This window comes from Phascolarctos cinereus, unplaced genomic scaffold (genome assembly GCF_003287225.1).
Source record: "Phascolarctos cinereus isolate Bilbo 61053 unplaced genomic scaffold, phaCin_HiC Scaffold_4;HRSCAF=312, whole genome shotgun sequence".
In the NCBI taxonomy this organism is placed as follows: Eukaryota; Metazoa; Chordata; class Mammalia; order Diprotodontia; family Phascolarctidae; genus Phascolarctos; species Phascolarctos cinereus.
The window spans coordinates 156,458,060-156,474,427 of NW_027555847.1; the positions used below are offsets into that span (position 1 = coordinate 156,458,060).

The 16,368-nt window shown below is 38.0% G+C and overlaps 1 protein-coding gene across 8 annotated transcripts in view; it reads right to left on the minus strand.

Moving 5' to 3' along the window:
- Positions 1 to 2,058: 2,058 nt before the first annotated feature.
- Positions 2,059 to 16,368, minus strand: part of LOC110194581 (uncharacterized) — a 69,069-nt gene continuing 54,759 nt past the window's right edge. For 6 of the 8 annotated variants that reach the window (XM_078152687.1, XM_020966999.2, XM_020966996.2 and 3 more), the window contains 3 exons: positions 7,972 to 8,141; positions 4,262 to 4,784; positions 2,059 to 2,313 (listed from right to left, as the gene is read on the minus strand). In XM_078152687.1, coding sequence (XP_078008813.1) covers positions 2,114 to 2,313; positions 4,262 to 4,784; positions 7,972 to 8,141 — 893 coding nt within the window. In that variant the 3' untranslated portion in view covers positions 2,059 to 2,113. The other 2 variants (XM_020967001.1, XM_020966995.1) reach the window with 2 other exon arrangements.

A 16,368-nucleotide genomic window follows, 5' to 3' on the forward strand; every position in this document is an offset into this window, starting at 1 on the left:
GACCAAAAACACAACAAAAAGATATGACTCTCAGGGGCAGCTAGGTGGCACAGTGCATAGAGCACTGGCCCTGGAGTCAGGAAGAACTGAATTCAAATCCTGCCTCAGCCACATAATACTCACTAGCTGTGTGACTCTGGGCAAGTCACTTAACCCCAATTGCCTCACCAAAAAAAAAAAAAGATACGACTCTCACACCTCTCAGACTAGAAACAGACTGGAAATGGTTGGTTGCTGGAGCTCACACGGCAAACAGGAGAGAGTACATAGTGGCAAACCCCCTGCCATGTTTCATGACAGGCACAATAGTGAATAGTGGTAGGCAGGCAAGTTAAGCAGGGCATGGACAAAGCACTCATTACATCTTTACTTTCTTTCACATCCTCTGCATTTTTCTTTTTTTTTTTTTTTTAGGCAATTGGGGTTATGTGACTTGCCCAGGGTCACACAGCTAGTAAGTGTCAAGTGTTTGGTCTGAGGCTGGATTTGAACTCAGAGTCCACCTGACTCCAGGGCTGGTGCTCTACCTCTGCCCCATCCTCTACAATTTTTGTGGGATACCAAAATTCTCTGGTGGGCCACAGCAGCTTGTGGGCCATACATTGCACAGGCAACAGTATGAGGAAGGTACAGGCTAAGAGAACAGGCTAAGAATAGGAAAAGCAGATCAAGCCACTGTGGCCAGAATGTGTCGTATACAAAGGAGGAGTTATATGGAATAAGTAGATGGATTGGAGTCCATTGTGGAAGGCCTTAGATGCCAGAATTAGGAGTCTATACTTGATTCAGTAGGCAATGGGGAACCACTGAAGGTTTTATAATAGAAAGTGAAATTTAAAAAAAAGGAAAGTGAAATAATTACAGCAGAGCATTAGGAAGATTACTGGGGTGACACAGTTATCCCTTTCACGTTGCAACTTTCCCCATTACCATTTTGTTATATCATGAGTTGGCATAACAAATTAAATGAGAATTTTTGGTGGAGTTTTGCAGAAGCCACAGAAGCCACATGAAGGCCAGCAGACAACACAGAGGCTATGATTGAATACTTAACCCAAATTTTACAATAAGGTACTGTAAACACCTGATAAAAGAAAAAGGAAAAAATTCAGACTTCTCTGGGATGAAGAGAGGCACAAAAAAGTTGCAAATTTTCCAGACTGCAGGGGCCGGGGGTGAACTGCTACACCCCTAACTTCGCCACGTGGAAGGGATAACTGTAGCATGAAGGATAGATGTGAAGGAAGGTAATAGAGTGAAGAAAGGTAGAAAGACCAGTTAACTTGGATTTTACAATAATTTAGGCAAGAAAAGAGGAGGGACTGAATTATGGAAGATGAAAAAGTTGCTCATATTGAATGCCACATATATGATGGGGGGTGGGGATGGAACTAATCAGATTGCCATTTTCAGAACCTTCCCTGCTGCGGGCAAATATAGTACAACACTTTTCTACAAGGGTGAAAGCTGATGATGTTACAAGTATAAATTGCTCTCAACCTGCCACTATGCAGGATAGTTTTTGTTTTGTTGTTGAGTCATTTTCAATTGTGTCTGACTCTTCATGACCCTATTTGGGATTTTCTTGGCAGAGGTATTGGAGTGGTTTGCCATTTCTTTCTCCAGCCCATTTTTACAGATGAGGAAACTGAGGCAAACAGGGTTAAGTGACTTGACCAAGGTCACACACATAGCAGTAGGAAGATTACTGGGGCAATACTCACTCCAGATCCTTTCTCTCTACTCTAGGAAGTATACATTGGAGAAAATGAGTAATTCTTTCATATCACCTGCCTCTGTTTGAAGAATATGAGTGGCCAATACTTCTTTGTGTGTTTCCCTCAGAGCTCAGAATTGTTGAGAATGATAAATACAGCGGGAACTCAACAAATACTTGATTAACTGATTGACATCCTGAATTCAGATTCAGGGAAGAATCTGGGAAGGAATACAAGAGTTACTGTTCTCACTTCCAAGATTATGTGTTTTCCAAGGCACAGAGAAAGATTTGCTTCATTATCTATTTAACTTCAATTATTTGAAAAAATCATCATCATAGATGTGCATTGTTTTATTTAATGTAAGATTCTACTTAATACAAACAACCCACTCTTTATGGTGAATTAAAATCAGTACTTCTGACCAGCTTAAAAATGACGGTGGGTTTATAATCAAGTGAGATCATTTCTGGTACAAATGCCTTTTCAATAACAAAAGATGGGTCTTTGAACAGCATCCGGGACTTTCGTTTCCACTTCAAAATGCCCTTATAATATTTCCGCTGGAGGTCTTTCAGATCCATGAATTGTTTTTCTGAAAATGATCAGAGTTTGAGAGAATTATTTTTGTTGATCCCAAATTGGCAGCTAGTAGTAACTTCAAGATGTACATTTCATAAATAAATCCCTGCAGTACTTGATTCTTACTCTTAGAATAAAGACTTACACTTTTCCCTTCCCTCCTCTTCTTTCTATGCTCAGGTAATTTGTGTTTATATCCGATTTTATCAGGGAATCTTTCAGTCCTCTTGGAAATATCTTTCCAGTTTTTGTAGAAGAGGGATCCTCTTTTTCTACTTGAATTCAGCTGATTAGGACATTTTAAGTTGGGCCAGATCTGGCAGCAAGTAGGAACCTTGTTGTGGATTTCCCTGACTACAAAGTTAAAGGAATGAATAATTGACACCCTGGTCACTATGGTTAATAGTTTATTAAATTTAATAGAGGTTAAAACAAACCATCAGAGGCTGACCCTTGGTATATGGCTACTATGCTATTGTGTTTTAGGATTTCCTCTCAGTTCTGAATCACTAGTTAAAAAAAGAGGATAGAGAGGATATTGATATGTTCTACCTGAGAAGGCATAACCTAAATCCCTCCCCCTCACCAAAGACCAATGGCAGATCCCGACAGAAGGAAATAGTATTCCATATGAAGCTGATCAGGAAAGCACCAATTAAAGAATTAGTTCATAGAGTAATAGCAAGTTATAAGTTGATGCTACTGGCAAGACCTAAAGCACAATGCAAATGAAAGGCAAAAGGAGACGGATTTAGAAAATAGTGTTGAGAAGAGAATATAATAAATAGCCTCAAAATTCTGTAAATGGGGAAAAATAAATTTGAATTCCTATATTTAGTCAAAATAACAATGGATAATTAGATTAGTGAGAGATAGGTATTCTGGTATGACTGGGAAGTCATGTTCCTTTAATCCTTGCTCCTATAGTATTTCTTTCTCTTTTTTTCTAATAAAGATTAGTTTTTACCTATTTTTTTTTATTTAGATGATTTGTTTTTCAATTACTAACACTGAATTCTGGTCTTCTTAACTTGTTACAGCATGGTCATTATTTTGCTTGGGGAAAAAACCAAAACTACCCTGAGTTGCAGGGATGGTTCTAGGGAAGAATTCCATCAACTCTAGAAGGCATGTTTATACAATTCTACCCTATTTTAGTGGTAGCAAATGCACTCAAAGAATAATTTTTTTTCATCCATCATAATATCGTACTAGCTAATAGGTGAAAGAGTGACTTTGTGCTAAAGAAGGTCTAAAATGAATTAAGTAGCCAAACAAAAGGAAATCCAGTGAAAGCCTCAGTGAAGCTTAACACATTTTGGCTCTTATTTTTATTCCCTTTTTGCTATTTTAGAGATATACATTTACAGAAGAACTTTGATTTAGCCTAGTAGGGGAGAGAATGAGAAGATTAAATAGGAAATATTTAAAAATACTTGGAGGTATAGAGGCAGTACCAATGTAGAACTTGTGACCTTAACAAAGTTGGTATACAAGACTTTCAATATTGCACCTTTCTGAGCAGGCAGAAACAGTTAGACACTATAAAATGCCTTCTTAACTGGCATGGTTAGGGTGTGAGATTTGATACCTTTATTACAGTGTGTCCCAAAAGTCTCAGGGCAGCAAACAGTTGCACTAAGACTATTGGGACACCCTGGCTTATTAAGGTCTACTTGATGTCAGATAATAAAGTCTTTCTTATTCAGAATGACCAGAAACAAAAACTAGTTAACCAAGCCTGTCCTTTTGCTTTGGTTAACATTTTTCAAACACCATTATTTTAAAATCCTGAATTTTATATATGAGGAAATTGAGGTATAGAGAGATCAAGTGACTTGACCATGGTCACACAGCTAGATAGTGAACGAGGCAGGATTCAAACCCAAGACTTCTTGACTACCAGTCTAGCATTATCCATTATGTTGTGCTTATGATAATGATAATAGTGATTTACCCACCTGGATGGAGCAATTTTTCATAATGTTTTTGTCTCTTTGCTTGCGGCCTGAAGACTTTCCCTTTGGGAAGAACGATGTTGAAAAGGACTATCCTACAGAAAATCTTCTCATTCAGAATGTCATCTCTTATTAGGAAAGGTAACAAGAAAGGGAGACAATGATGGGCAAGCATCTCATAAGGAAAAATGTGCATTGGCAGGGAAATTTTGTTCATCAAGGCAATTGCTCTGGAAGGCATTGAGCGGTTTTCAGTTAATGTTCCTGGTCCATTAATTGCTAATAAGGTGCGGTGTAGGATTTTAATCATTTCTTTTGGGTCAGAAATATGACACTTGCCTTTGAAAGCAATAGGCTGAGCAAACTCTGTTGGCACTCTATGACTCAGTGTTTCTAGTGATATGATGTTTAAGACTTGAAGAAGATAGTTCTTTGCTTCTGTAATGGAAATATCATGTTTTCTTAAGTTATGGATTTTTTCGTTTTCCTTTATCAAAGCGTCAGCTGATAAAAGCAATTTTGAGAGCTGTAAAAAAAAAAAAGGAACATTTATATCATTAGAGTAGCACACAAAGAAGAAATCCAGCAGGTAAAATGAAATGATTTACGAGAAGACATGAGACTTTCAGAAAAACTGTACTGGAAATGAAATAGAGGGGTAAGCACATAGTACCCAAGGCAAATGAAATATCAAATGACCATGAAAATAGAAGTGGCAGAGAAGGGCGGTATATTTACAAAACTAAAGCAAACCAAAGCAAAGTCGAAGGGTGAAGTGAAGGAAATCCTGCATAAAGAATTAGTAAAACTAGATTCTAATACTTGCTGTACTATCAACCCTGCTCTGTCACCTTGGCATTCATACGACCTATTCTAGACTGCAGCAATTGCTCATTTTTTTGCCTCATAGATGTAAGACCTCTCATCATGTGAAAAATTGAACAATAACTCCTAAGTGAATATTAACCTATTTGATGCACTTATGTTTAATTTTATGAATTTGAAGGTTGACTTCAGAGTCAGAAATTCAGGCCATCGATAATCTGATGACACCTTTGTTCTTTGTTTTGCCATGATGCCCCTTAGAGGCTAATGGTCATATTTATAGAGGGACGAGCCTTTAAGGCTCTGGGAAATTTATTGATTAATGTTTCTCAGAATCCAGCTAAAACCACAAAAGCAGCACCCCTCATATTTCTTTGTGAACAGGTCCAACGAATCTGCAACATCAGATAAGGGGAGAGTTGGAACCTCTCCTTCCTGTCTTTCTCCCTTCTTTGCCCCTTCAACCAATCACAGTGTCAAAGAACTTCAAGTATGGGATCTCAGAAAGAAGGTAGCAGATAACACCTTGCTTCCTCATCCATTGCTGCCCTAGAACCCTGGGAAAACTGTCAAAACATAGCTTGATCACATTGGAGATGTGACCTTCCCTACACAAAAAGGAAAATAAAGAAATCACCTTCATTGCTGTATCCCCATTAGCTGATCTGACAATACTGGTGGTTTTCAAAATAGATGGAAGAGAGCCATTTCAAGGCAAAAATTTGATCCTCTCAGGCCTTCAGCCCTTCTGAGGTCTGAGTCAGCTACATGTAAGATATATCCCTTAATAAATCTCATTAGGATACTTAAATTTCATGCTTAGGCTGTTCCTTTCCTATGGTGGATGCCTGTTTAATGTAAAAATTACTCATTAAGATAAGCATTTCATGCTAATTAGTAAGAATAAAATGAGTAGAAAACACTGATCATCTCTTCATTTATCCCTTTGAACCCCAAATAGTACTGATCCACTTGTACAAATCATTTCATTGTTCTGGGCATAATTTTCCTCCTACGTAAAATTAGAAGATTGAATTAGATGAAACACAGGATGCTATACAGCATTTCAATTGAACTAGATAGACAACCCTAAAGTCCCTTTCAAATCTAAACATCCTATGATTCTTTTATAGTATCCGGAGTATCAGATAAGAAAAATCCAAATCCAGATCCAAATATATGAGTTCTAAGAAAGGCTTACTAACTCAGAGAGATAAATAATAGGGAATGGCGTCCCAATGCTGTAAACAAGGGATTTCCTTGGCCACATGCCCCAGCAATATGCCAACTGCAAAACCCAGTAGGGTTTCACACAATCATAACCTGCCTTGCCTCAACTGGGGCCCCCCTTTTTTGGATCCCTAGCACTTAGCACAACACCTTGCATACAGTTAGTATGTAATAAATATTAGTTGACTGACTCTGTATTTACATCAAGAGGCATATCCTTGTCAATAGTTCATCACTGACATGTGGAGGAAATTATCACCTTTTGTTTGTGTTTTACCCCAAGGCTTCAAGTATGGGTAAGAGAAAAAAATGGCAGAGACTAAGTGGGGACTGGATCTTTTATTTTATTGCTATGGGTGAGGAAGTTTTCTCTACCAGTGCAGGTTGGTTCCTTCTCTACAACTGAGAGTCTTGGAGAGTTTCCTCAGATACTTAGAAATTAAGTGACTCATCAGGCACTCAACAATCAGAATGTGCCAAAGGGCAGTTTGGCTAGTGCCAAACTCGTGTCTTCCTGCAAAGCTGTCTTTATAGAGCAGCTTGAATGCAGGCCTAGTGGGAATCAAGGGGAGGGCCTAAGTGACCTCTCAACATCCCTGCCTTTCTGAAATATTATATTGATGAGAAAATTAACCTTGAAAAAGTAAACACATTTTTGCAGCAAATGCCATTATCTCTAAAAGGAATTATGAGTCAGTTAGTTCAGCTCATTCACTAATCTATTCATTCAGCAATAAACATTTATGAAACATCTAATATGTGACAGACATGGTGCTAGGGGTAGGGAAGAGGATGAGAAAGATGGAAAGATGAGAAATGCCCTTTCCCGGCCTCCAAGCGGTTTACAATTGAGTAGTGTATACAACATATATGAATAGAATATATAACATAATGCAAATCAGAATTTGACAAGGACGTAAGAGGAAGAGAAAGTGATTGAACAATACTGGCAAATCAGGCCAAAGTCTGAGCTTTGATTACTACTTCAGGCCCCTTTGTTTCATATCATCATAACAGTTCACAGTACATGTTTAATTCCAGGTAGTTGCCTTGCAAATGCATACTGGAACACTACCTCTCCTACTCCATGTCACATACACTATGGACAAACCATCCTTACCCTTGTTTTTGCTCCTCATATTTCCTCCATTTCCTATGTTTGTGCCTTTGCATTGACTATCTCTCATGCCTGGTATGCACTCTCCTTCAGTTCTACCTAGTTTTGCTCAAGACTTATCATTAGAGCCACCCTCTATATGAAGCTTTTGTTGATTTCCCCCCCAGCTCTTGGTATCTTCCCTTCCCCATCGATCCCATCAATTATTTGGTATTGATTTTATACATTTTTCATATACATATATATGTATATGTTGTTTCCCTAGACCAGATTGTAAGTTCCTACAAGGTAGGCACTGTTTCATTTTACCTTTTTATCTTCACTATGTAGCACAATGCCTGGCACATAGGCATTAATTAATGTTTGTTGATTGAAGTATAGTAGGAATCATTGACCTATACTATTGGTATTCTCCAGTGGCTTTCTGAATGCCACACAGACCTAGTCCATCAGCTTTTTTATAGACACTATCATAGAAGTTTGGAGCATTAAAAAATAGGATGACCCTTTGACATCACATGATAGAGTTTTAAGTGCATACCGGGCAAAAAAATGAATTTTTCTCGGCATTCACCACGTTCTGTGTGGCATCAGCAATATCCTCTGTCTTTGATGATTCTATTATCTCTGATGTATCTTCTATTTCTGTAAGGTCAGATGAGTTTTCTTTATCAGTGGTGTTCATTGTGCTGGGAGATGACTTTCTACTTCCTAGGGGAAGAGAAATAAATCAAAGTTACTCTTATGGACTCATTCACAGGAAATAAGGAAAAGTGAAATGAGAAAAGATCAAAGATCCAAGAAGATTCTGGGCAATTAATTCAGTCTTCTGAACCTTGAGATTGGGACATTCTTTTGGATTTTGTACTGGACTTTCCTTTCATTTTTATCTCATGATTCCTGGTCAAGTCCAACCCACTTTGCCATATCTCAACTGATAGTTTTCTAACACTCTAAATTCTTGTAGATGGTTATTCTGTAGACACTGATCACAGCTTCAAAGGGCTTTCTAGTACCATACCTTGTCCTTTTATCCTACCTACGTAATCAGTCTTCAGTCACAGCCTTAGAAATGATTGTGTGTCTCTTTGCTCAAGGGAAAATGTTGATTTCCCACAACAGAATAAGATGTTGACTGAGGTGGAGCCAAGATGGCAGAGAAAAAGAAGTGACTCTCCTGAGCTCTCCCCTAAACTCCTCCAAACCCCTTTAAATAATGCCATAAAGCAATTCCTAAAGCGGCAGAACCCACAAAAGGATGGAGTGAGCATGCTACAGTGCAGTCCAGCACAAGCTGCACCAGCACAGACCCAGCCCCAGCAAACCAGGTGCAGGTCTTGGCAGCCACTGAATCAGTTGTGGCAATGGATGCTTTTTTTTTTTCATCACACAATGTGGCTGTTATTACGTATGATGTTCTCCTGGTTCTGCTTACTTCACTCCACATCAGACCACAAGTCTTTCCAGGTTTTTCTGAAGTCTGCCTGCTCATCATTTCTTATAGCCCAATAGTATTCCATTACATTCATATACCACAACTTGTTCAGCCATTCCCTAATTGATGGGCATCCTTTCAATTTCCAGTTCTTGTGGCAATGGATGTTTAAAGAGCTCTCAGCCCACAGATAGTAAGGGGGTTGAACAAACTGATTAGAAGGGGATTACAGGGATCTCTTTGATAGCACTGGAGGCAGGACTCTGTTGCTTTGCCCATACTCAGATCCAGGTCACAGTCCTGTCGGGTAGTCCCAGGGAGAGGAGGAGCACTAGCACACTAGCGGAGCAGGAACCCTCCTCATAGTTCCAATGCAGAAAAGAGTGCTTGTGGTCACTCACAGACCAGAGCACAGGCCAGAGGAGTAATAAGTGCACCTCTCCTTAGATCATACCACCTTAGAAGAACTGAAAACTTACAGGTCCCTAAAAATATCTCTGAAAACAGCTGCACAAAACCCCTGAACCTTGGGATAGTGTGCCCTCCACCCTGGAAGCAGAGCCCCACTTTAACAAAGAGTTAAAAGTCAAGAAATAGACTGAAAAGGTGAGCAAACAACAGAAAAAAAATTCTGACCATAGAAAGTTACTATGGTGACAAGGAAGATCAAAACACACACTAAGAAGAAGAGAACGAAGCCAAAGATCCAACATCCAAAGCCTCCAAGAAAAATAAGAATTGTTCTCAGGCTATGGAAGAGCTCAAAAAGGATTTTAATAATCAAGTAAGAGAAGTAGAAGAAAAATTGGGATGAGAAATAAGAGTGATGCAAGAAAGTCATGAAAAAAAGAGTCAACACAAAAAAACACTGAAGAAAATAATGCCTTAAAAAACAGACTAGGCCAAATGGTGAAAGAGGTACAGAAGGCCAGTGAGGAAAAGAATGTCTTGAAAAGTAGCATTAGCCAAATGGAAAAGGAGATACAAAGGCTCACTGAAGAAAATAATTCCTTAAAAATTAGAATGGAACAAATGGAAGCTAATGACTTTATGAGAAATTAAGAAACAATAAAACAAAACCAAAAGAATGAAAAAATAGAAGACAATGTGAAACATCTCACTGGAAAAACAACTGACCTGGAAAATAGACCTAGGAGAGATAATTTAAAAATTATTGGACTACCTAAAAGCTACGATAAAAAAAAAAGACCCTAGACATCATCTTTCAAGAAATTATCAAGGAGTGGATAGAGCACCGGCTCTGGATTCAGGAGGACCTGAGTTCAAATTTGGACTCAGATGCATAACACTTACTAGAGGTGTGACCCTAGACAAATCACTTAACCCCATTGCCTAGCAAAAAAAAAAAAAAAGAAAGAAAGAAAAAGAAAAAGAAATTATCAAGGAAAACTGCTCTGATATTCTAGAACCAGAGGGTAAAATAGAAATTGAAAGAATCCACCAATCACCTCCTGAAAGAGATCCCAAAATGAAAACTCCCAGGAATATTATAGCCAAATTCCAGAGCTCCCAGGTCAAGGAGAGAATACTGCAAATAGCCAGAAAGAAGCAATTCAAGTATTGTGGAAGTAGCTTCTACATTAAAAGATTTGAGGGCTTGGAATATGATATTCCAGAGGGTAGAGTCACAGGGGTGGGGAATCTACAGTCTCAAGGCCATAGATGGCCCTCTATATCCTCAAGTACCTTGCCACACTTGAGGCCTCAAGGCTGCAGGTTCCCCACCCCTGATGCTAGGATTATATTCAAGAGTCACCTCCCCAGCAAAACTGAGTATAATCCTTCAGGGGGGGGAAATGGACATTCAATGAAATAGAGGAATTTCAAGGACTGTTGATGAAAATAGAAATAGAATAGAATTCTGAATAAAAAATTTGAATTTCAAATATAAGCCTCAAGAGAAACATAGAAATGTAAACAGGAAAGGGAAATCATAAAGGACTTAATAAGGTTAAACTGTTTACATTTCTGCATGGGAAGATGATACTTGTAACCAATGAGAACTTTTCTCATTATTAGGGCAGTTAGGCATATATATAAACAGAGGGCATGTTTGGGAATTGAATATGAAGGGATGATATCTAAAAAATAAAATTAAGGGGTGAGAAAGAGGAAAGTACTGGGAAAAAGGGAAAGGGAGGGGTAGAATGGGGTAAATTATCTCACATAAAAAAGGTAAGAAAAAGCTTTTACAATGGAGGGGGAAATGGGGCAGGTGGAGTGGGGGGAGTGAGTGAACCTTACTCTCATCAGAATTGGCTCAAAGAGGGAAATAACATATGTGCTCAGTTGGGTATAGAACTCTATCTTACCCTACATGAAAGTATGAGGGGAAGGGGATAAGAGAAGGGGGGCTATGATAGAAGGCAGGGGCAGACTGGGAGAGTCGGTAGCCAGAAGCAAAACATTTTTGAGGAGGGACAGGGTGAAAGGAGAGAGAAAATAGAATAAATGGGTGTGGAATAGGATGGAGGGGAATATGTTTAGCAATCATAACTGAAAAGAAATTTTAAAGCAAATTTCTCTGATAAAGGCCTCATTTTAAAAATTATATATACATAGACAGAGAGGACTGAATCAAATTTATAAAATAGGAGCCAATCCCCAATTGATAAATGATCAAGAAATATGAACAGCTTTCAGATGAAGTAATCAAAGCTATCTTTAGCCATATGAGAAGGTGCTCTAAATTGCTATCAATTGGAGGAATACAAATTGAAACAATTCTAAAGTACTACCTCATACCTATTAGATTGGCTAATAAGGACAGAAAAGGAGAATGACAAATATTGGAGGGATTGTGGGGAAAATGAGATAATAACGTGTTGTTGGTGGTGTTTTGAACTGATTCAAGCATTCTTTAGAGCAATTCAGAACTATGCCCAAAGGACTATAAAACCACACATACCTTTTGACCTAGCAGTGCCACTACTAGGTCTATATATAAAAATAAGATAAAAAAACAAAAGGGAAAAGGACCTATATGTACAGAAATATTTATAGCAGCTTTTTTTCTGATGGCAGGGAGTTGGAAATTGAGGGGATGCCCATCAATTGGGGAATGGTTGAACAAATTGTGCTATGTGATTATGATGGAATACTATTGTGCTACAAGAAATGATGAGCAGGCTGCTCTCAGAAAAACCTGAAGAGACTTACATGAGCTGATACAAAGTGAAATGTACAGTGTACAAAGTAACAGCAATATTGTAAGACGATCAACTGTGAATGATTTAGCTATCTCAGCAATACAATGATCCAAGACAACTCTGAAGGACTCATGATGAAAAATGCCATTCATCCCCAGACAAAGAACTGATGGTATTTGAATACAGACTGAAGCATACTTTTTTACTTTATTTTTCTTGATGGTTTTTTTAATCTGTTTTTTTTTCACAACATGACTAATACGGAAATAATGTTTTGCATGACTACACATATATAACCTACATCGAATTACTTGCCTTCTCAATGAGGGGAGTTGGGAGGGAGGAAGGGAGAGAATTTGGAACTCAAAGTTTTAAAAACAAATGTTAAAAATTATTTTTACATGTAATTGGGGGAAAATAAAATACTAGATAAATTTTTTAAAAAAGAAAAGAGAATAAGATGTTATTTTATCTGTCTTTTCCTCAGTGTAACCTGTGTTGGGAGAGAATAGCTGAGAAAAAAAAATCTCTGTGTCACAGTATCTTGGCTATTATGAGCTCTGGCTTCCCTACTCAATAAATTCCAATTGCTTCCCATTGCCTTTAGGGTAAAACATAAACTCCTCTATTTGACTTTCAAAACCCTTTAACAACCTAGTCCAATTCATAGCCACACCAACAATACATTTATGTGTTCATCTTTCCAAAGCTCCTCTATCAGCTACTATTTCTATCTTTTATTATCTTTGCCAATTTTCTGGGTATGAGACAAAACTTCAGAGTTATTTTGATTTATATTTCCATTATTAGTGACTTATTAGGCACCTTTTCAAGTGGTTGTTAAGAATTTATAGTTATTTGTGGAGAATTATTTGTTCATATTATTTTTAAGTCTTTTATGTATATTTATTAGTTGCCTATGTATCTTGGATATAGGACCCTTAACATGAATATTTCATACAAAGGTTTTTTCCCCTCAGTTGACTTCTTTCCTTCTGTGGGCAAATGTAATTGCATTGTTTGAACCTAGCCTTGCATAGCTGAGGGACCAGACCTGTTGCTTAGAAACTAGATTTATTTAATGCTTAACTCAGGACTCTGGGTTATACTGACCAAAAATCTTTCAGGGAATTTGAAGATTGATGCAAAGAATGTAAGGCGTCTCTTCTTGTTATACATTTCATGCAACCTACTTGTCTTATCTGGAAACTGCCTCTATGCTAGCCAATCAATTACTGTTTCCTTGTTCCTTTGTTTGAACTTTATATAATATAAAACTTACAAAGACTTCAGGGGAGTGAGTCATCCCTTTTTCAGCTCTTCCCCCTGCAGGACAACTTAATAAGCTTTTTTTCTAAATTTTTTCAGTTCTGGATTTGTCCTCTGCTGACACTTCTCATCATCATAGATGCATTAATTCAATTTTATGTAGTCTAGATGATCTTTTTACAATTTGTAATCACTTCTAACCTTTGTTTGGTTAAGAATTCACCCCCATCCATAGTTGTGAAAGTAATCTGAAAGTTACCTGATCTGATTCTATTCCAATTTTTTAATGACATGAACTTTAATCAATTTAATTAATCATATACCTATTTTGAGTTTATTGTGGTATAGTGGTAAAAGATGTTAGGCTAAACTGCTTTTCAGTTTGCTCAGCATTTTTTTTTTTTTGCTTTTTGGTAAGGCAATCAGGGTTAAGTCACTTGCCCATGGTCACACAGCTAGTAAATGTCAAGTGTCTGAGGCCAGATTTGAACTCAGGTCCTCCTGACTCCAAGGCTGGAGCTCTGCCCATTGTGCCACCTAGCTGCCTATATACATATATATACACATACATATATACAGAGAGAGAGAGAGAGAGAGAGAGAGAGAGAGAGAGAGAGAGAGAGAAAGAAAGAGAGAATGGGATATATATATATATATATATACACACACACACACACACACACACACATAAACATATACACACACAGGTGTATATGTATGTATGTGTGTATATATATATATATATATACACACATATATACACACACATAGGTGTATATGTATGTGTGTGTGTGTGTATAATATATATATATGCATGTGTGTATACCTATAGAGAGAATGAATACCATAGACAATATATTTATACACTCTATATATGTATATAGTATGTGTGTAGCTCTGTCTGTGTATATGTGTGTATGTGTGTATGTGTGTGTATGTGTGAGTAATCCATTCATTCTTTCTCTATAGATATATTCCAAGACTCTATAGCTGTAAGGAGCAAAGGGCCATATTGTGTGAAGTAGGGAGTGAGTGTGGATGGTGGTCTTGTCCCCTGGCATAAAAAAAATAACACAATGGGTAAGACTGTGAGACAGGTTAGTTTTCTTCTGGGCAGTGCTCCAAACCCTACATTTTTCCTGCTTTTGACAGACTAAGAAAGTCAAGACAGCTGAGCAATGGGGCCAGCAAGGAGTGGTTCTTGGCAGTATCCTGACTTCCTTGTTTCTGTCAATAATAGCACCATTTTCACAGTCAATCTCACTAGGAACCACATCAACAGCACTTTATTCCTCATCTCCTTGGCTTCCTATTATCTAATAAGCCACCAAATTCCACTGATTCTTCCTTCATAAGGTCTCATATTTGTCCTTTCTTTTCCATTCTTCTTGTCACCGCCCATTCAGAATGTAGTATGTTCTCTTAGAAACTTAGATGTGCTATAAATGATGATTCAGTTCCTAGGACAGCTACAAAAAAAAAATCTTACTTAAATTATAACATAGTGGCAAAGAATTGGAAATTGAGGGGATGCCAGTCAGTTGGGGAATAGCTGAACAAGCTGTGGTATATGAATATAATGGAATACTATTGTGCACCAAGAAGTGATGAGCAGGTGGATGTCAGAAAAATCTGGAAAGATTTATATGAACTGATGCAAAATGAAATGAGCAGAACCAGGAGAATATTGTACACAGTAACATTGTGTGATGATCAACTATGAATGACTCTGCTCTTCTCAGCAATACAATGATCTAAGACAGGCCTGTGCAACATACACCCACCGGCCACTTGAGGCCTGCCAAAGGATTTTGGGCAGCCCATGAAAAACGTAGAGGATGTAAAAGAAAGTAAAGATGTAACAACGGCCTTGTTTGTGCCCCACTTAACCCACCTTCCACTAGTCACTATTGTACCTGTCATGTAACTTGGCCAGTAGGTTGCCACTACGTACTTTCTCCTGTTTGTCATATGACCCATGGCAACCAACCATCTTTAGTCTGTCTCTAGTCTGAGACCTATAAAACAGTTGTAGGAGAAGTAATGAGGGAAAGGAAATGACAGATACATACTTAATTCTCCTGGCTGCATCCCCCAAAGTCTACATCCTTGAAGAAGCATGGTGCATAGCCAGTGAAGTATCCCAAGTATCCCAGCTCTTCAGCCATGCCCTTCCTTAACCCTGGAGACTCACCTAGGACTAAGGTGGTGCAGCTGTTCCAAGGCTCCACAATAGCAGCCGATAGTTACCAGCTGTTAAGTACACTCCTTCTCCCTACAACCCCCTTTGCCCATTATGGTCTCACAATTAAACTCAGTTGTGAGCGACTCAGCTCTGTCCTTTGTTGTAGTGCTGACTCAGCTCACAATTCTCAGCCTCCCCATTGTCCCTGGCCAGGGTGCTGACTAAAAAAAATTATATTTCTCCCTAGAAACATTTCTATGGAGGGAAGGGTTGGGGGGGGAGGAAAGGGAGTGGTAGAAGATCAAGTCTGAGACAGTGTGAGGAATTTATGTTGCTCACAGTCATATGACATTAAATTAACTTTAACTAGTACCAACAATATGCCATGAAAACAAATATGTAACTATAAACTTTTATAATAATTTAGAGTAATAAAATTGTGTTTAAACTCTACAAAATGGCTGTAAATGTCCTATACATGTTAATTACACAAGGGACTACAATGTATTATAAACTGTATATAAGTACAAAAGGTGTGCTATTCTACTATACAATAAGTCTGCCCTAAAACAAACATGCTAGCTATAATAAATGTTAATTAAGTATGTTATTATTAATACTTTTATTGCCTTGGAATATAGAGAGGACGATTTAGATGGTCCAGGTTTCTTTAAAAGGCTGTTCATGGAATTCTGAGCCAATGCCTTATTCTACTAACAGCGTATTTTCCTATAGAAAGCAGAGACATTCAGAATTGATCGTGGAGAGGCCTCTAAGTATTTTAATAGGTGGACAATACATGTTTTCCATTAAAAGTGTGATAATAGTGCTTCTCCTGCTAAAAAAAAAGTACTGTACATAACAGGGTATAACATCAAG